This window comes from Heterodontus francisci, chromosome 17 (genome assembly GCF_036365525.1).
Source record: "Heterodontus francisci isolate sHetFra1 chromosome 17, sHetFra1.hap1, whole genome shotgun sequence".
Classification (NCBI taxonomy): domain Eukaryota; kingdom Metazoa; phylum Chordata; class Chondrichthyes; order Heterodontiformes; family Heterodontidae; genus Heterodontus; species Heterodontus francisci.
In genome coordinates, this window is record NC_090387.1 from 92,913,839 (window position 1) to 92,935,669 (window position 21,831).

A 21,831-nucleotide genomic window follows, 5' to 3' on the forward strand; every position below is an offset into this window, starting at 1 on the left:
GAGGTGTTGTTGTTAAACACTCACCTCACCAGGCAATGACAGGAAAATCTGCCTCAATGTTCTCTGGACTTCCTTTACACACTTGTAATATTTTAATTTAAAACACATGGGTTCTATTTGGTCACTGGAGAATACATGAAATCTGTGTGAAAAGGGAACTTTCAGTTACAACAGCAACATATATTTTTATGTACTACCTTTTAACATAGTAAAACGTCCCAAGACGCTTCACAAGAGCATTATCAAACTAAAGTTAACACCGAGCCATGTAAGGAGATATTCGGGCAAATGGGGTATGTTTTGTGGAGTGTCTTAAGGGAGCATAGAGAGGCAGAGGGGGTTAGGCAGGGAATTCCAGAGCTTAGGGCCTTGGCAATTGAAGGTATGGCCACCAATCGTGGTAAAGGCCTGCAACCCGACGGGACCCAATGACATGTGTTGGGTTCGGTTCGGGTCGGGTCGCTCTTCCGGGTCCAGCTTTTGGGCTTGGGTCGGGCCGGACCGGGTCCGGGTCAGACACACACAGCAAGAATTGCAGATAAGTGTTCAAAGTAAAAAAAACCTACCTGAGCTGGGAGTCCGGAACGTCAAGGAGGGAAACTCTGAGTCTGCACAGTGAGCAAGTGAGCGTCTCTATGACATCATCACGCTCATGCTGCAGCTTCCTGAAGATTGGGAGTCGCCAGGTAAGTAAAGGGAACGTTCCGGTTGTCAGGTCGGGGTCAGGCTCAGGTCGGGTATGGGAAAAATTGGAAGGGACTCGAGCCGGGTCGGGCTCAGGTCCGATGTGGTCCTATCGGGTTCGGGTCGGGTTTTTTTTCCCTGACCTGAGCAGGCCTTTAAATCATGGAGCAATTACAATTGGCGATGCTCAAGAGGCCAGAATTAGAGGTGTGCAAATATCTGAGGGTTGTGGGGCTGGGGGGAGATTAAAGGGTGAGGCTGTGGAGGAATGTGAAAACAAACATGAGAATTTTAAAATTGATGCGTTGCATAAGCCATGGAGCCAATGTAGGTCAGCGAGCACAGGGGTGATGGGTGAACAGAACTTGATACGAGTAAGGACATGAGAGGGCACGGATAGATCCTTGGGTGACACCAGAGGGAACAGTGCAGGAGTGGGAGGAACAGCCATTGCAAGGATTCAATGGCTATGACTAGGTAGATAAGAATGGAACCGTGGAACCAGACGAGTGCAGACGCATCAAGCTGGTCAATGGCAGAGAGGCATTGGAGGAGGATGATGTGGTCAACCCTGTCAAAGGCTGCAGAAAGGTCAAGAAGGAAGAGAAGAGATAGTTTACCATTATCGCTATCACATGGGATATTATTTATGACTTTGATAGGCATTTTTGGTACTGTGGCAGGGGCAGAAACCTGATTGGAGAGATTCAAACAGGGATTTCAGGGAAAGACAGACATATATTTGGGAGGTGACAGCACGTTAAAGAACTTTGGAGAGAAAGGGAGGTTGGAGATGAGGCAGTAATTTGCAATGACTATAGCTGTCTGTTTCCTATAGTCTCAGAGCAGTGACCTGCTGGTCCACCATTGTCAGCTTTGCTTCAGTAGCTCTGATTGGTCCTCAACTGCATCATATCTGTGCCACTGTCTCAAACTTCAAAATGGCAGCCATTATTGGGAAGCCAGTCAGTCTGGATGACTTTTTTAAAGGTTATTTGAAAATATATTTAATACTTGCTAGAGCCTGTCATTTATACTGGTACTGGGCCTGTTAATGTTCTGGCTCAATGTGACTTTCTGATCTCTGTTGTCAGGTATATCGTCAAACAAGGTGCCTGCTCAGAGGGTTGCAGTGACGGAACTGGTGAAGACGGACACCATAGAGACCATCTATTTAGAAGGGGAAAGAAAGCTGTACATTGATGTGAGTCAAGGAGCTACCTGTGCAGTATCATCAAAACTCACCAACTTTAAAGGGTTCTTTGGAAAAGTTTTCAGATATCATAGAATTATACAGTGCAGAAGAAGGCTATTCGGCCTTTGAAAGAGCTATGCAATTTGTCCCATATGACTGCTCTTTCCCCATAGCCCTGCAAATTCCTCCTTTTCAGATATATATATCCAATTCCATTTTGAAAGTTACCGTTGAATCTGTTTCCACCACCTTTCAGGTGGTGTATTCCAGATCATCACAACTCGCTGCAAGTGACTTTCGTGCCACACAAGTGCCAGCTAATGACGATCTCCAACAAGAGAGAATCTAACCATCTCCCCTTGACATTCAATGACATTATCATTGCTGAATCCCCCACCATCGGTATCATGGAGGCTAGTGTTGACCAAAAATTTAACTGGACCAGCCATACAAATACTTGTAGTTACAAGAGCAGGTCAGAGGTTGGGAATTCTGCGGTGAGTAACTCACCTCATGAGTCCCCAAAGCCTGTCCACCATCTACAAGGAACAAATCAGGAGTGTGATGGAATATTCTCCACTTGCCTGGATGGGTGCAGCACCATGAGTGCAACTCCAACAACACTCAAGATGCTCGACACCATCCAGGACAAAGCAGCCCACGTGATCAGCACCCCATGCACCACCTTCGACATTCACTCCCTCCACCACCAGTGGACATTGGCAGCAGTGTGTACCATCTACAAGATGCACTGCAGCAACGTCCCAAGGCTCCTTTGACAGCACCTACAAACCCATGACCTCTACCACCTAGAAGAACAAGGGCAGTAGACGCATGGAAACACTGCCACCTGCAAGTTCCCCTCCAAGTCACACACCATCCTGACTTGGAACTATATCGTTGTTCCTTCACTATCACTGGGTCAAAATCCCAGAATTCCCTCCCACCACATGAACTGCAGTGGTTCAAGAAAGTGGCTCACTACCATCTTCTAAGGGCAATTAGGGATGGGCAATAACTGCAGGCACCGCCATCCCAAGAACAAATAAAAAAGAAATCTCTTCATCTCTCCCTGCTTCTTTTGCCAATTACCTTAAGTCTGTGTCCTCTGGTTACTGCTACCTTGCCAGTTTCTCCCTATGTACTTTTATCAAAACCCACTATTTGAACACCACTTTTGTTTTTGTTAACCTTCTCTGCTCTCAGCTTCTCCAGACTCTCCACATAATTGAAGTCCCTCATCCCCGGTATCTATCTGGTAAATCTCCTCTGCTTCCTCTCTAAGGCATTGACATCCTTCCTAATGTGTTTTGCCCACACTTGGATGCAATGCTCCAAACTGCAGCCGAACCAGTGATTTATAAGGTTTAGTATGACTTTGCTTTTGTACTCTGTGCCTCTATTTATAAAGCCAAGGCTCATGCATCCTTTTTTTACCAATTTTATTGATTTGTCCTGCCAGCTTCAAAGATTTTTGCATGTAAACCCCCTGGTCTCTCTGTCTTTCTACCTGCTTTAAAATTGTACCATTTATATTGCTTTTTTTCATTTATTCTTTCAAAACACATCACACTTGCACTTCTCTGCATTATATTTCATCCATCATATGTCTGCCTATTTCATCAGTCTGTCTATATTTCTTTGAAGTCTGCTGCAATCCTCCTCACAGTTTGCTAGTGAACAGGAATAGGAACAGGAGGAGACGACTCAGTCCCACGCACCTGCTTCGCCATTCAATTAGATCATGGTTGTTTTGTATCTCAACTTTATTTACTCTTCTCTTAATACCCTTGCATAAAAAAATCTATCCATCTCAGTCTTGAAGGCTCCAATTGTCTCAGCATCCACAGCCTTTTGGGAGGTGGGTGCGGTGAGGGGTTTTCCAGACTTCTGCTACCTTTTATGTGAAAAGTGCTTGCTAATATCTGTGGGTAATGTCTAATGCAGTATCCTTTTTAAAGTACATTAGTGAACAGTTGAGTTTTAGTGAAAATCCAACAGCTTCTTGGTTACTTTCAATGATAACTAGTATTTTTATTTTCAATTTTTAAAAGTTAAATTCAAATTCTAAAACTGGCATGGTGGGATTTGAACTACTGTTCTCTCCACAACTAGTCCAGTGAGATATCCAATACACAAATATGGAGATGAAGGAGGCATAGATCAGGGTTTCAGCAGAGGCGCTGAGGTAGGTTTGGAGGCATAGGTGGAGGTAAGCATAATAGAGAGAATGTATGTCTGAAGCTCAACTTGTATTTGAATGGGGCATCAAGATTCTGAAGAGCTGGAGAGAATGCCTGGGTGCAATCAGCCGCAAGGGAGCGGGTTTGTGGGGTATTGAGGATGATGACTTTGGTGCTCTCAGTTATGAGCTGGACCAATTTGAGACTCATCCAAGATTGGATATTGACCAAACAGTCTAACAGCATAGGGGAAGTCAAGAGTATGAAAAGGTAGACAAGGGTGTCATGGAAGAGCATGTGAAAACTGACCCCATGTCTGCAAATGATGTTGCTGAAGGGCAGAGTTTGTATGAGGATGAGGAAGGGACCAAGAATGGGACTCCTGAGGTGATGGTACAGGAATGGGAAGAGAAGCCATTGCTAGAGATATGCTGACCGTGATCAGGTAGGAGTGAAGTCAAGCAAGGACAGTCCACAATGCTGGGTGGGGAGGGAGAGGCATTGGAGACTCATGGCATGACTGGCTATGGCTAATAATATTGAGAGGGCAAAGAGGGATAAAGCATCTTATTCACTTGTACACTTCGTTTGACTTTGTTTAGGCTGAGGAGATATAGTTATGTTCTCCCTTCATCTATAAATGCCTTTCAGAGTAATAGAGGGGGAATTATTGCCCACTACAGTTATCAGGCTATCGTCCCCTGCTTTTTCTCTTCCTCCTTTCTTAAATAGCAGGATTATGTTTGCCACCTTCCAATCCATGGGGACTGTTCTAGAATCTAGGGAATTCTGAAAGAATTAGGGCGGCACAGTGGCGCCGTGGTTAGCACCGCAGCCTCACAGCTCCAGCGACCCGGGTTCAATTCCGGGTCCTGCCTGTGTGGAGTTTGCAAGTTCTCCCTGTGTCTGCGTGGGTTTCCTCCGGGTGCTCCGGTTTCCTCCCACATGCCAAAGACTTGCAGGTTGATAGGTAAATTGGCCTTTATAAATTGCCCCTAGTATAGGTAGGTGGTAGGGAAATATAGGGACAGGTGGGGATGTGGTAGGAATGTGGAATTAGTGTAGGATTAGTATAAAATGGGTGGTTGATGGTCGGCACAGACTCGGTGGGCCGAAGGGCCTGTTTCAGTGCTGTATCTCTAAATAAAAAATAAAAATCATTTCTCCCATACACTGTTTGGAATGAGTCAGCCCATCTCACAGTATCCCAATAGCCAGAGTCAACATGGATTTATGAAAGGGAAATCACATTTAACAAATCTGTTCGAGTTTTTTGAAGTTGTAACTAGCAAGATCGATAAAAGGTAACCAGTGAATAGAGTGTATTTGGACTTTTCAAAAAGCATACAATAAGGTGCCATACAACAGTATGGTAGATGCTGCCAGGATGTTTCCCTGGCTAAGAAATTTAGAACATAGGGTCACTGTCTCAGAATAAGGGGTCAACCATTTAGGACTGAGATGTGGAGAATTTTCTTCATTCAAAGGGTTGTAACTCTTTGGAATTCTCTACCACAGAGGTTTGTGGATTCTCCATCATTAAGTATATTCAAGACAGAGATCGATAAATTTTTGGGGACTAAAGTAACTAAGGGATAGCGGGATAGTGCGGTAATATGGAGTTCAGGTAGAAAATTAGCCATGATCGTATTGAATAGTGAAGCAGGCACAAAGGTCTGAATGAACCACTCCTGCTCCTATTTGTTATGTTCTTATTTTCTTAAGAATCTCATTCAAAAGAACTTGGTTACAATGTCAAAAGAAGGCCTTCGTGTGCTGGGCCTGTGGAATACTTTGCACTGACAAGGCTTTATATTGAGAAGCATTTAAAGGGACTATGTGTCAATGTTACAAAAGCAAAACACTGTGGATGCTGGAAATCTGAAATAAAAACACAAAATGCTGGAAATACTCAGCACGTCAGATAGCATCTGTAGAGCGAGAAGCAGGTCATTGACCTGAAACGTTAAGTCTCATCATTCTGATGAAAAGTCATTAACTCTGTTACTCTCTCCGCAGATGCTGCCTGACCTGAGTATTTCCAGCATTTTCTGTTTCCATTTAATATCTCAATGATGTTTGACCCTGCTCGGATCAGAGTCTCTTAATCTAAAAGTTATTAATAGATAGCAGAGACCATACTTCTAGTCAATAATCTAACACAGTATCATATCCCTGAGTTAATATAGGTATATGAATTGTTCAAAATCTAAATTATAAAACAAGATCAGCAGAAATTAGTTCTTCAAAAGAACTGTGCAAAAAGGAGCGCTGTGTGAATGGTGATAAATTTAATACAGGCCTCCTCTTTATGATTCTCTAACTGCTATGTTAGCACATCAGGTGATGTTGCGTACATTTGGAAATGCTCTGCTTGCATTCCTCGTATTATTTTAAATAAATAAGTTATTTGTCTGCATCACTATACATGAATCTGGATACAATCTGAAGCTTCCAGCTTGCTGCTTCTTTGCAGGATCTACCTGATTTGGAAGATGTAGATATGAGTGACTCATCAGAGCCTGAACAGATCTCAAGCTGCAAGGTAAACCACCCAGTTTTCTCCACTTTGCTTCCATTCAAGTTTCTTTATAACTGCATCTAGACTGAGCTTGTTATGTTGCCAGATGGTTCACCTGCCCATCCATCAAATTGAAAGTCTGTAACACAAAATTGCTGGTTTGACCTCAGTTATGAAACATCGAAACATAGAAAACAGGAACAGGAGTAGACCATTCAGCCCTTTGGGCCGGCTCCGCCATTCAAAAAAAATTACGGCTGATCATCTAATTCAGTACCCTGTTCCCATTTTCTCCCCATATCCTTTGATCCCTTTGGCATTAAGAAATATATCTTTCTCCTTCTTGAATATATTTAATGACTTGGCCTCCACTGCCTTCTGCGGTAGAGAATTCCACAGGTTCACCATCCTCTGAGTGAAGAAATTTCTCCTCATCTCGGTTCTAAATGGCATACCCCTTATCCTGAGACTGTGACCCCTGGTTCTGGACTCCCCAGCCATCGGGAACATCCTCCCTGCATCTAGCCTGTCTAGTCCTGTTAGAATTTTATAGGTTTCTATGAGATCCCCTCTCATTCTTCTAAACTCTAGTGAATATAGGCCTAGTCGACCCAATCTCTCCTCATACGTCAATCCTGCCATCCCAGGGATCAGCCTAGTAAATCCTTTTTGCACTCCGTCCAAGGCAAGAACATCCTTCCTCAGATAAGGAGGCCAAAACTGCACACAATACTCCAGGTGTAATCTCACCAAGGCCCTGTATAACTGCAGTAAGACATCCTTGCTCCTGTACTCAAATCCTCTTGCAATGAAGGCCAACATACCATTCACCTTCCTAATTGATTGCTGCACCTGAATGCTTGCTTTCAGCGACTGGTGTACAAGGACACCCAGGTCTCGTTGCACCTCCCCCTTTCCCAATCTATCACCATTCAGATAATCTATCTTTCTGTTTTTACAGCCAAAGTGGATAACCTCACATTTATCCACATTATACTGCATCTGCCATGCATTTGCCCATTCACCCAACTTGTCCAAATCACATTGGAACCTCTTTGCATCCACCTCACAGCTCACATTCCCCCACCGCACCCGCACCCCCCCCCCCACCCCCAGCTTTGTGCTGTGTGCAAACTTGAAGACGTTACATTTAGTACCCTCACCCAAGTCATTAATATACCTTGTGCATAGCTGGGGCCCAAGCACTGATCCCTGTGGTACCCCACTAGTCACTGCCTGCCACCTGGAAAAAGACCCGTTTATTCCTACTCTCTGTTTCCTGTCTGTCAACCAATTCTCAATCCATGCCAGTATATTACCCCCAATCCCTTGTGCTTTAATTTTGCACACTAACCTGTTATGTGGGACCTTATCAAAAGCCTTCTGAAAATCCAAATACACCACATCCACTGGTTCTCTTATGTATTCTACTAGTTACATACTCAAAAAACTCCAGTAGATTTGTTGAGATGATTCCCCTTTTGTAAACCCATGCTGACTTTGCCCAATCCCATTAATGCTTTCTAAGTGTTCTGCTATCACATTCTTTATCATAGACTGTAGCATTGTCCCTACTACTGATGTAAGGCTCACTGGTCTGTAATTCCCTGTTTTTCTCGCCCTTCTTTTTTAAATAGTGGGGTTACATTTGCCATCCTCCAATCTGTAGGAACTGCTCCAGAGTCTATACAATTTTGGTAGATGACCACCAATGCATCCACTATTTCCAGGGCCACTTCCTTTAGTACTCTGGGATGTAGATTATCAGGCCCTGGGGATTTGTCAGCTTTTAACCCCATTAATTTCTCTAACACTATTTTTTTACTAATACTGATTTCCTTCAGTTCCTCCCTCTCAATAGACACTTGGTTCCCTAACATTTCTGTGAGGTTATTTATGTCCTGCTTTGTGAAGACAGAACCAAAGTATGTGTTTAACTGTTCTGCCATTTCTTTGTTCCCCATTATAGTTTCCCCCGTTTCTGACTGTAAGGGACCTACATTTGTCTTCACTAATCTTTTACTCTTCACATATTGATAGAAGCTTTTACAGTCAGTTTTTACGTTCCCTGCAAGTTTTCTCTCATACTCTATTTCCCCCTGCTTAATCAACCTGTTTGTCCTCCTTTGCTGAATTCTGAGCTTCATTACAAAGTGTGAAAAAAAGGTGACAACATTTTAAAACACATTTTCACACTCATCCCCATTCACTCTTTACCTGTAGATGCTTGGCACTCCCCCGACCACACTACCTTTGTTTTCTTTTTCTGTAGCAGATCTGTTGGTGGAGCAGCTATGGTACTGAAATTTGGTGCAAATGTTTGGTAGAAACCACACATCCCCAAAAACCTCATGATTTTTCGCTTAGTCTTAGGGGTAGAGAACTCCACCAATGCTTGTACTTTCTCTGTTCTTGGCAACACTTGTCCTTCCCCAACTATATGCCCGAGGTAGGTCACTCTCGCTTTAGTTAATTCACTCTCGGCAAGGGTTATTACTAAGTCAGCTGATTGTAATTATATAAACAGAGCTTCTAGTTGTTCTAAGTAGTCCTTCCAAGTGTCACTGTATACCAGCACATCATCAAGGTAAACTACACAGTTAGGAACACTGGCTACCACTTGGTTCGTTAGTCTGTGAAAAGTGGCTGGGGCAGTTTTTAGCCCGAATGGCATCACTCGGCACTAAAAAAGACCGTCCGGTGTGACAAAAGCCGATATTTCTTTAGCTCAGGGTGTTAAAGGAACTTGCCAGTATCCCTTTAACAAATCTATTTTTGTAAAAAACATGGCATTTCCCACTCTGTCAATACAGTCTTCCAAGCGAGGAATTGGGTAGGAGTCTGCCTTTGTTACTGCATTAACTTTCAATTATGTCTGCTTTCTTAGCTCCTGGTTTTAACTCGAACACCAATTTTGCTGCCAATGCTATTAGCTTAACCTTGGCTAAGTTCCCGCAAATCACTCGGTTACATCCTCCATTACCAGAAAAGTCCCAGCAACTGTTAAAAAATTTCGGTGGTGTAGACTTTATTACATAAGAAACCTGGTTCTTATATTTTTCCTTTTTCAATTATTATTACCCCACTCACAATTGTACGTCATCGGCGTTGAGTTTATCCCGCTCAGAGCCCCCAATTATATGTTACAACCGAGATAGGAGGAGTGCATTGTTTATTCTAGTCCCACTTCTTCCATATTTCACAACAGAATCACAGAATAATACAGTGCAGAAGAGGCCCTTCGGCCCATCGAGTCTGCACCGATGCATTAAAGACACCTGACCTGTCTACTTAATCCCATTTGCCAGCAATTGGCTCACCTTAAACTTGTGTCCCCTCGTAACTGACCCTTCAACTAAGGGGAACAGCTGCTCCCTGTCCATGCCCCTCATAATCTTGTACACCTCGATCAGATCACCCCTCAGTCTTCTCTGCTCCAGCGAAAACAACCCAAGCCTATCCAATAATATAAAAGCAAAATACTGCGGATGCTGGAAATCTGAAACAAAAACAAGAAATGCTGGATTCACTCAGCAGGTCTGGCAGCATCTGTGGAAAGAGAAGCAGAGTTAACGTTTCGGGTCAGTGACCCTTCTTCGGAACTCAAGCCTATCCAACCTCTCTTCACAGCTTAAATGTTCCATCCCAGGCAACATCCTGGTGAACTGTCTCTGCACCCCCTCCAGTGCAATCACATCCTTCCTATAATGTGGCGACCAGAATTGCACACAGTACTCCAGCTGTGGCCTTACCAAAGTTCTATACAACTCCAACATGACCTCCCTGCTTTTGTAATCTATGCCTCAGCTGATAATGGCAAGTGTCCCATATGCCTTATTCACCACCCTATTAACCTGCCCTTCTGCCTTCAGAGATCTATGGACAAACACGCCAAGGTCCCTTTGTTCCTCGGGACTTCCCAGTGTCAGGCCATTCATTGAATACTTCCGTGTCACATTACTCCTTCCAAAGTGTATCAGTTCACACTTTTCAGGGTTAAATTCCATCTGCCACATTTCTGCCCATTTGACCATCCCGTCTATATCTTCCTGTAACCCAAGACACTCAACCTCACTGTTAACCATTCGGCCAATCTTTGTGTCATCTGTGAACTTACTGATCCTACCCCCACATAGTCATCTATGTCGTTTATATAAATGACACACAATAGGGGACCCAGCACAGATCCTTGAGGTACGCCACTGGACACTGGCTTCCAGTCACTAAAACAGCCGTCTGTCATCACTCTCTGTCTCCTACAGCTAAGCCAATTTTGAATCCACCTTATCAAGTTACCCTGTATCCCATGTGCATTTGTTTTCTTGATAAGTCTCCCATGTGGGACCTTGTCAAAGGCTTTGCTGAAATCTATGTAAACTACATCAACTGTACTACCCTCATCTACACACCTGGTCAAATGCTCAAAAAGTTCAATCAGATTTGTTAGGCATGACCTCCCTCTGACAAAGCCATGCTGACTATTCCTAATCAAATTTTGCCTCTCCAAGTGGAGATAGATTCTCTCTTTCAGAATTTTCTCCAATAGTTTCCCTACCACTGACGTGAGACTCAGTGGTCTGTAGTTCCCTGGCTTATCTCTACAACCTTTCTAAAATAGTGGGACCACATTAGCTGTTCTCCAGTCCTCTGGCACCTCCCCCGCGGCCAGAGAGGAATTAAAAATTTGGGTCAGAGCCCCTGCAACCTCCACCCTCGCCCCCCACAGCATCCTGGGACACAAATCATCTGGACCTGGAGATTTGTCCACTTTTAAGCCTGCCAAAATCTCCAATACCTTGTCGCTCCCTATGACAATTTGCTCAAGAACCTCACAGTCTCTCTCTCTGAGTTCCATATCTACATCCTTATTCTCTTGGGTGAGGACAGATGTGAAGTATTCGTTCAACACCCTACCAATGTCCTCTGGCTCCACCCACAGATTTCCCCCTTGGTCCCTAATGGGTCCTCTTCTTCCCTGGTTATCCTCTTCCCATTGATATACTTATAGATTTCTTGGGATTTTCCCTACTTTTACCAGCCAGAGCTTTCTCATATCCCCTCTTTGCTCTCCTAATTGTTTTCTTAAGCTCCATCCTACACTTTCTGTACTCCACTAATGCTTCCGTTGATTTGCTCTCCTTGTATTTGCTAAAAACCTCTCTTTTCCTTTTCATCGTACCCTGAATGTTTCTGGTCATCCATGGTTCTCTGGGCTTGTTGCTCCTACCTATTACCCCAGAGGGAACATGTTGGGCCTGTACCCTCCCCATTTCCTTTTTGAATGCCCCTCACTGCTCTTCTGTAGATTTCCCGACAAGTAACTCTTTCCAGTCTACCTTGGCCAGATCCTGCCTTATTTTACTAAAATTCTCTCTCCCCCAATCCAAAACCTTTTTTTGCAACTTGTCTATTTCTTTCTCCATAACAAGCTTAAATTCTACCATGTTGTGGTCGCTATCACCAAAATGATCCCCCACCAACACATCAACCACCTGTCCGGCTTCATTCTACAGAATTAGGTCCAGCACTGCACCCTCCCTTGTTGGATCCTCTACATATTGAGCTAAAAAGTTCTCCTGTATACATTTTAAGAACTCCACTCCATCTAAGCCCTTAACACGATGACTCTCCCAATTAATGTTGGGAAAGTTGAAATCACCTAATATAATTACCCTATTATTATTTTTACACACCTCTGCGAATTGTGCACATATTTGCTCCTCAATTTCCCACTGACTATCTGGGGGTCTATAATAAACACCTAGCAATGTGGCTGTCCCTTTTTTATTCCTAAACTCTACCCATAAAGCTTCATTTGATGCCCCCTCCAAGATATCATCTCTCCTTACTGCAGTAACTGACTCCTTAACTAATATTGCAATGCCCCCTCCTCTTTTACCCCCTCCTCTGTCTCGCCTGAAGATTCTATATCCCGGGATATTGAGCTGCCAATCCTGTCCCTCCCTCAACCATGTCTCCGTGATGGCTACTATATCACAATTCCACGTGTCAATCCTTGCCCTTAACTCATCCGTTTTACCTGTAATACTTCTGGCATTAAAGTAGAGGCCATCCATCCTGGTCTTACTCCCTTGAAACTTACTTCGGCTGTATTCCCTCTGACTTGTTTGCTTTCCAGTGTTTAGCTGTGTCCCTATTCTGCCAGGAGTCTGCGTCCCCTCCCCCTGCCAAATTAGTTTAAATTTCTCCCAACAGCACTAGCAAACCTGCCAGCAACGATGTTAGTCCCCCTCTGGTTCAGATGTAGACCGTCCTGCTTGTACTGGTCCCACCTTCCCCAGAAATGGTCCCAGTGGTCCAGGAATCTAAAACCCTCCCTCCTGCACCAACTCTTAAGCCACGCATTCATCTGTGCTGTTCTCCTATTTCTATACTCGCTAGCATTTGGCACTGGGAGTAATCCAGAGATTACAACCCGAGAGGTCCTGCTTTTTAGTCTACTGCCTAACTCCCTGAATTCTTGATGCAAGACCTCATCCCTCTTTCTACCTATGTTATTGGTACCAACATGTACCAACCTCTGCCTTATCACCCTCGCCCTTCAGGATGCCCTGCAGCCATTCAGTGACATCCAGGACCCTGGCACCAGGGAGGCGACACACCATCCTGGAGTCACATTGACGGCCACAGTAGCGCCTATCTGTTCCCCTGACTATAGAATCCCCTATTACTATTGCTCTTCCTCTCTTTCCCCCTTCCTGTGCAGACAGGCTGCTTGTGGTGCCAGAAGCTTATCTCTGTCCACACTCCCTGGAGGAATCAGCCTCCAAAATGGAATACCGATTTGCAAGCATCTGGTTCACTAATGTCCTTTAGGGAAGGAAATCTGCTGTCCTTACCTGGTCTGGCCTACATGTGACTCCAGACCCACAGCAATGTGGTTGACTCTTACATGCCCTCTGAAATGGCAAGCCACTCAGTTGGCAGCTCACTGCCACCTTCTCAAGGGCAATTAGGGATGGGCAATAAATGCTGGCCTGGCCAGCGACGCCCACATCCCATGAATGAATTAAAAAAAAGCAGGACCCCAGGGGACTCCTGAACAATCTGCCTGTTTCTCTTAATTTAAATTTTCCCACTGACCAATACAGTCAATCACGTACTCTATTTTTCCCAGAATAAAACATACCAACCAGGTTTGTTTAATAAACAACAAAATTATCAGTTTATTATAAAACAAGTCTTTTAGATTTAGATTTTTTTTTAGATTTAGAGATACAGCACTGAAACAGGCCCTTCGGCCCACCGAGTCTCTGCCGACCATTAACCACCCATTTATACTAATCCTGCACTAATCCCATATTCCTACCACATCCTCACCTGTCCCTATATTTCTCTACCACCTACCTATACTAAGGGCAATTTATAATGGCCAATTTACCTATCAACCTGCAAGTCTTTTGGCTGTGGGTGGAAACTGGAGCACCCGGAGGAAACCCACGCAGACACAGGGAGAACTTGCAAACTCCACACAGGCAGTACCCAGAATTGAACCCGGGTCGCTGGAGCTGTGAGGCTGCGGTGCTAACCAATAATAAAGTAAAACGTACTCACACAGTCTATATACACACACACACACACACACACGCATATTAACCGTAAAAGTAAAAAGGAGTGTTGTTTATAGCACTGTTACAAAGAAGAAGAAAAAAAAATACCCTTAGGCAATATACTGGTCCTTGGTTTTGGCTTGGTGTCCCAAATGCATATAGCCGACTATCACTAGGATCTTCCAGGTGATGTTGAAGAAATGTAGCTACAGAGGCTTCATTTAGGTCTTCGAGCAGAAATGCAGCAACAAGAGTTTTCAGTTCCCACACATTCGATACGCAGGGTTTCTTCAAATATGCAGGGTTTCTTCAAATACAGTCAGACACACTGTATACAGGGTTTCTTTTCAAGAGAGCGAGAGATGAGATGGGTCTTCTTTGGCAGGCAAAAACCAACTGTCTTTTGTAATTGTTCAAACTTAAACTAAAAACATTGCAGAAGTCAAATCTCCTGACCTCTATAAATCTTGACCTGTCACTTCTTTGTAAACATCTCCCCAAGTCAAAACAACCCCTGCTGGGTGATTATCCACAGACAGGTGCCTTCCAGTAAGACTTGTTTACAAGCCAAATCCAGGATCCTCCTGGTGACTTCTTTAAAAATAACACAAAGTTCAGCATCGCGTCAAGATTTCAGCTGAATCAATGTCCATAATTTAACTATAAGTCCTTAAAACACATTTTACTAAAAAATAGAAGTACTCTCGTAACAGAGGGTTGTAAATCTTTGGAATTCTGTACCCCGGGGTTGTGGATGCTCAGTCACTGAGTATGTTAAAAACTGAGAGTGACAGATTTCTGGACATTTAATGGAATCAGTGAATAAGGGATTGAACAACAAGTGGAGTTGATGTAGAGGTTCAGCCATGATCTTTATGAATGGCAGAACAGGCTGTATGGCCCCTGCTCCTATTTTTTATGTTTTTCTGAGTTGCTAGAATGTGGAACTTGCAACCTCAAGGAGTAGTTGAGATGAGTATCATAGAACCATAGAAAAAGTTTTTCCTCATATCCCGTCCAATCCTTCTCCCAATCACCTTAAATCAGTGCCCCCAGTAATTGATCTCTCCACTGGGGTAAACAGGTCCTTCCTGTCCTCTCTACCTTAGTCCCTCATAATTTTGTACACTTCAATTAAGTCAACCCTCAGCCTTCTATGTTCTAAAGAAAACAACCCTAGCCTATCCAAATGCTGGCCTAACCAGCATTTTATACAGTTCAGCATTACATCCCTACTTTTGTATTCTATACCTTGGCCAATAAAGGAAAGCATTCCATATGCCGTCTTCACCACTTTATCTACCTGTCTTGCTACCTTCAGGTACCTGTGGACATGTTTCTCCAAGGTGTCTCGCTTCCTCTACCGCTCTCAATATCCTCCCGTTTATTATGTATTCCCTTGCTTTATTGTGTGGAGCACCAGCACGGGTGTAGGCCAATTGGGCCGAATGGCCTGTTTCAATACTGTGTATTCTATATCTGATACCTGCATGCTGCATGTTCACACCATACTTAGGGTGACTGCTGACCTGGGCACTTGTGTCAAACACATCTTCTCTCGTAGAATCATAGAAAGTTTAAGGCACAGAAAGAAGCCACTTAGCCCATCTAATTCCACCTTCCAGCATTTGGTCCGTAGCCCTGCAGATTACGGCACTTTAGGTGCATATCCAGACTCCTTTTGAATGAGTTGAGTGTTTCTGCCGCAACTACCCTTTCAGGCAGTGAGTTCCAGACACCCACCACCCTCTGGGTGAAAAGGTTTTTCTTCATCTCCCCTCTAATTTTTCTACCAATCACTTCAAATCTATACCCCCTAGTCACTGACCTCTCTGCTATGGTGAATAGACCCTTCACCTCCACTCTATCCAGGCCACTCAAAATTTTGTACATCTCAATTAGATCTCCCCTCAGCCTTCTCTATTCCAAGGAGAACAACCCCAGCCTATCCAATCTTTCCTCAAAGCTGCATTTTTCCAGTCCTGGCAACATCCTTGTAAATCTCCTCTGTACCCTCTCTAGTGCAATTACATCCTTTCTGTAATGAGGTGACCAGAACTGCACACACTACTGAAGTGGTGGCCTAACCAATGAGTTATACAGTTCCAGAATAACCTCCCTGCTCTTATATTCTATGCTTCGGCTAATAAAGGAAAGGATTCCAATTGCCTTCTTAACTACCTTATCAACATGTCCAGCTGCCTTCAGGAATCTGTGGTCATTCATTCCAAGGTCCCTCACTTCCTCTACATTTCTCAGTATTTTCCCATTAATCGTGTATTCCTTTGCCTTGTTTGACCTCCCCAAATGCATCACCTCACACTTCTCCAGGTTGAATTCCATTTGCCACTTTTCTGCCCATCTAACCAGACCATCAATATCTTCCTGCAGCCTACACCTATCCTCCTCGCTATCTACCACACAGCCAGTCTTTGTGTCATCTGGAAACTTCTTGATCATGCCCCCTACATTTACATCCAAATTGTTAATATATACCACAAAAACCAGGAGACCCAGTACTGAGCCCTGTGGAACGCTACTGGAAACAGCCCTCCAGTCGCTAAAACAGCCGTCAGCAATTACCCTTTGTTTCCTGCCACTGAGCCAATTTTGTATCCACCTTGCTGCATTTCCCTGGATCCCATGGGATTTTATTTTTTTAACCAGTCTGCCATGTGGGACCTTGCTAAAATCCATGTCGACCATATCAACTGCACTGCCCTCATCTATCTTCCTTGTTATTTCTTCAAACAATTCGCTCAGGTTGGTCAAACAAGATCTTTCCTTAACAAATCCATGTTGACTATCCTTGCTTAACCTGTGTCTTTCTAAGTGACAGTTTATACTCTCTCTCAGAATAGATTCCAATAATTTGCCCACTACTGAGGTTATCCTTTGCTCCCTTTTTAAACAGAGGTACAACATTAGTAGTTCCCCAATCCTCCGGCACCACACGTGTATCCAGTGAGGACTGGAAAATGATGGTCAGTCCTTCTGCTATTTCCTCTCTTGCTTCTTTTGGCAGCCTGGTGATTTATCAATTTTCAAGGATGCTAATCCCATTAATACTACGTTTATCACATCCAATACTTCACACTCCTTAACTACAATACCTGCATCGTTCCCCCTCTTTTGTGAAGACAGATGCAAAGTATTCATTAAGAACCATACCAACATCTTCCACCCCTACACGTAGGTTCCCTTTTTGGTCTTTTATGGGCCCGACTCTCTACTTAGGTATCCTATTGCTCTTAATGTATTCATAAAACATCTTCGGGTTCACCTTGATTTTGCTTGCCAATATTCTTTCATGTCCTCTCTTTGCTTTTCTAATTTCCTTTTTGATTTCACCCCTCCACTTTCTATACTCTCAGCTTTCTGTAGTGTTGAGTTCTTGGTGTCGGACATAAGCTTTCCTTTTCTGCCTTATCTTACCCTGTAGGCTGCTTGACATCCATGGGGCTCTAGATTTGGCCTCTCACCCTTTTTCTTTGTGGGAGCATGATTACTCTGAACCCCTTGAATCTCCTCTCTGAATGCCTCCCACTGTTTGACACTGATTTACCTTCAAGTATCTGTTTCCAGTCCACTTTCGCTAAATCACTCCTCAGCTTAGTAAAATTGGGCTTGCCCTAATTGAGAACTCTAACTCCTGTTCTATTTCTTTCCTTTTCCATAATTATGTTAAACTTATGATCACTACCACCAAAATGCTCTCCCACTGCCACCCTTCCCACCTGCCCATCTTCATTTCCTAAACCAAGTCTAAAACTGCGCCCTCTCTTGTTGGACTTGCTACATACTGGGCAAAAGGGTTCTCCTGAATGCACCTCAAGAATTCTGCTCCCTCAATTCCTTTCACACTAAAACTAAGCCAGTTAATATTGGGGTAGTTAAAATCCCCTAATAATACTGCCCTATTGTTCTTGCACTTCTCAGAGATTTGCCTACATATCTGCTCTTCTATCTGCCTCTGACTGTTTTGGGGTCTATAGTACACTCCCAGCAGTGTGATTCATATTCCTTACAGTAATATATGCCCCTATTATGTGCTTACATAACCGGTATAATCAAACTGCAGACAGGGGGCAGTTCACTGAATCTGTATTTCTTGAATCCTTATAAAAAGATTGTGTTTTAGATTCTGCGTTTAGAGGTGGGAGAGAGAATGGGGGAGATGGACAATATTGTGCTGTTTTTCATTCCTTATCCCCTTGTTTGTTAACTTGCTCACTCGCTTGCACACACTCATAGTGAAGCACTGTAGCATAGCACACTGCGACATCCTGCCAGGTAAAGCTCTGATTGCTGCCATTCTGAAATATCATTTCCTTTTGCATCCCCAGGTGCTAAATGACAAAGAGTCATTAAGTAAAATCAAATGTTTCCATGCACCAACCACTCCTGCACTAGAAAGCATAAGCTTGCACTATCCAATCCATGGGCCTTGCTTAGAGAGTTCCGTGAAGATGCAGATGAAGATCTAATTGCAGATGCCTCAGCCTCTGGTTTGACGGCTTCACCAGCTGATGAAGCTAGAGGTTCAGACCTTGCTGCCTGCAAACATAGTTCATCAGCATTTTATGGAATCATTTGAAAGTGGTGTCAAGCACATATGGAGAAGCCCACTACCTACATCTCTCTATGACCCACCTGATCAAACTTCAAACCATCATGGAGAGTGTAGCCACTTCAGGGCAATCTACAGCAAAGCCTCACTTGCCAAGGTCACAGGTTCAGTCTTCACTTTCATCACGAATGCCATGAAGGGTATTTCTTGGATCTTGGTTTCCCATATACAGCTTTTGGCTTGTCAGAGGATTCACCTTGTTGAGGAACCAAATAATTCAGGGCTTCAACAACCTTATTGCTGCCATGCAGACCTCTGACCATACTGAAGGGATAATGGGAGCTGGCATGGATGATGGAGGTGTATCTCAGGGCAACACCACATACTTTACACTCAGCTGCCTTGCTCAAATGTGCCAGTTTGCTTACAGACCCTAGGCAGCTCCCATAGCCATGCCTGTAATCCCTGCTGTTATGAGACCAGGAACTGACCCAGCATAGTGAAATACTAGGCCAATCATTGACATTCAGCAGCCAATCACAGCACTACCACCTCCCACTGGTAAACTACTTTAAAGGACTACATTTTAGGAGCTAAAAGAAAGCGGGAACTTTTTTTATCAGTTTACTCTTTCCTAACTCCAATCAATGCTGGGTAATTGAAACCTCCTAGAACAGTCATTTCCCCATTCTGTCTACAGAATTCCTCTTCCATTTCCATCGCTTAATTCTGGAGGGGATTGGTGGGGTGAAAAGATTTTAACTAAGCCCTCCTGATGGGGAGCTGCCTGGATTGGATCAATTAATTATTACTCTCCATTAAAGACGATGGTGAGTTAAGTAGAGCAGGGTGCAAAACGGGAGACTGATCCCATCAGACCTGCTCTCCTCAGTTTCCTGTTAGAAAGGTTAGGCCAAAATGACACCAGCGTCTGCAATACACCTGCATCAATGGCGCAATCCTGATCTCTCTCTGTCAATCTCCATGTAATTAAGTCCTCTCTACTGCTCCACAATTGCTTCTCCTCCTCTTTTCTTACCTATTCTGTGTCCAGAAAGCATTACAATTCCATAAGTTTATTTTCCACTCTTGTGCAGTTTGCAGTCCAGTTTCTGCTGTAGAATCATAGAATGATGCAACACAGAAGGAGGCCATTCAGCTTTGAAAGAGCTATCCCCCATTTAGTCCCCCTCCCCTCCCCTCCTCTTTCCCTCCAGCCTTGCCAATTTTTCCCTTTCACGTATTTATCCAATTCCCTTTTGAAAGTTACTATTGAATTGGCTTCCACCACCCTATTAGGCAGTGCATTCCAGATCATAATGTGTTGAGTAATAACATTCTCCTCATCTTGCCTCTAGTTCTTTTGTCAATTATCTTAAATCAGTAATGAAATTAAATCAATTATTTACTGCAATTAGATCGAGATTGTCCTGTGACATTGTTTGCTGTGAATTCTCCCGGTTATTTTCCATATACTGAACATTACAGCACATCCATTTTTATCTTTGTTTTGTTTGTATTTAAAGCTGCAGCTTTTCCCTTGATTTTTTTTGTCTAAGTCAACATCCCATCCTTTTATCTCAGTCGTTTCTTTGCTTATAACTGTCTTGTTATATTTTTCTTTTCTAGTCCCTTTATTTTGCATACTACCCTTTTTGCTATTTTTATTTGTGTATTTTCATCGATTTCTACCTTCCCTACTTGCTCTTTCTAATTGCTTTGATTTTCCCTGTTCCCCTCCTCCCTGCCCCCAACCTCTTCCTTCCTAATTAAACTGACTTCCCTATTTTTGTGTTCTACCAGTTCATTAGCTTGCTTCCTGTTCAATTGCAGCTCCCATCTTCATCAGAACTAGTGCCAGTGCCCTAAAAAAAAACTCCAACACCAGACGCCCCCCCCCCACCCCCACCCCCACCCCCACCCCACATGCCACCGCCCCTTTCGCTGTGTTGGCCTCAAGTTCTAATAAGATTGCCACCAATAACTCTCCTGCTCACTCCCAGAAATTTGGTCTCGTTCCCTTTAATGAGAGGAATGTAGTTTAATGACTGGGTTATAGTCATTGGCCAAAATGCTATTAATGGTGCATTGTTTCATCTAAAGTGAGATAAAGGCTATATGCTTTGTCAGCAGGTACTTCTGGGAGACAATAATGTTCTCAAATGTGTAACAGAAAAATATGTAATATTTCCCCTCTTCTTTCAGACAGTCTATCGGCCAAAGATTGAGATAATTGCTGCCGGATGTGATGATAGTAACTCCGACTCGGAGGAGGGAGTACATGCTCTCATAGAGGAGGTTACTGAAGAACCAAGTGAAAAAAGTTCAGCAGAGCAAAAAGATTATGGTTGTGGAGATGAGTCTGGCCAGAAGAAACCAAGTGGAGCTTTGGAACAAGAGCCTGTGACACAATTAACTATCAGCAAATCAGGAAGCTTGTTAACCAGTAAGAGGAATCCAGAAACAGCAACACTTGAATGGAATAACAGCTCACTGATGATGGACTTCAACACCCCACCTGAGAGGGGTGGGGGAGACCATCCTACGAGGATATTGATAGAGGAAATCTCGAGCCAATCGGTTACTGAGAGCACTGAGAAAGTTAAACCACCATCCCGAGGTAAATGCAATGAGAGCAGATACTGGGAAATATCCCAGGGGTAAAAGCATTGAGATTGAACTGGACCAGCAACATAAATCTCATAGCTACTGGAGAAGATCAGAAACTGATTATTCTGCAGCCAATGTCTCACCTCCTGACTCTCAAAATCTTTCCATCACCTACCAGAACAAGTCAGGAGTGTTTTGGAATGTTCTCTACTTGCAGCTGCAACAACACTCAAGAAACTCAACACTACTTAGGGCGGCACAGTGGCGCAGTGCTTAGCACCGCAGCCTCACAGCTCCAGCGACCCGGGTTCAATTCTGGGTACTGCCTGTGTGGAGTTTGCAATTTCTCCCTGTGTCTGCGTGGGTTTCCTTCGGGTGCTCCGGTTTCCTCCCACATGCCAAAGACTTGCAGGTTGATGGGTAAATTGGCCATTAGCAATTGCCCCTAGTATAGGTAGGTGGTAGGGAAATATAGGGACAGGTGGGGATGTGGTAGG

The 21,831-nt window shown here is 43.7% G+C and overlaps 1 protein-coding gene across 4 annotated transcripts in view; it reads left to right on the forward strand.

The window, feature by feature from the left end:
• dnaaf1 (dynein axonemal assembly factor 1) overlaps positions 1 to 21,831 on the forward strand; it is a 227,973-nt gene that overhangs the window by 203,019 nt on the left and 3,123 nt on the right. For all 4 annotated transcript variants that reach the window (XM_068049995.1, XM_068049998.1, XM_068049997.1 and 1 more), the window contains 3 exons: positions 1,779 to 1,888; positions 6,539 to 6,607; positions 20,930 to 21,344. In XM_068049995.1, the coding sequence (XP_067906096.1) occupies positions 1,779 to 1,888; positions 6,539 to 6,607; positions 20,930 to 21,344 (594 nt within the window). The remainder of the gene's footprint in view (positions 1 to 1,778; positions 1,889 to 6,538; positions 6,608 to 20,929; positions 21,345 to 21,831) is intronic.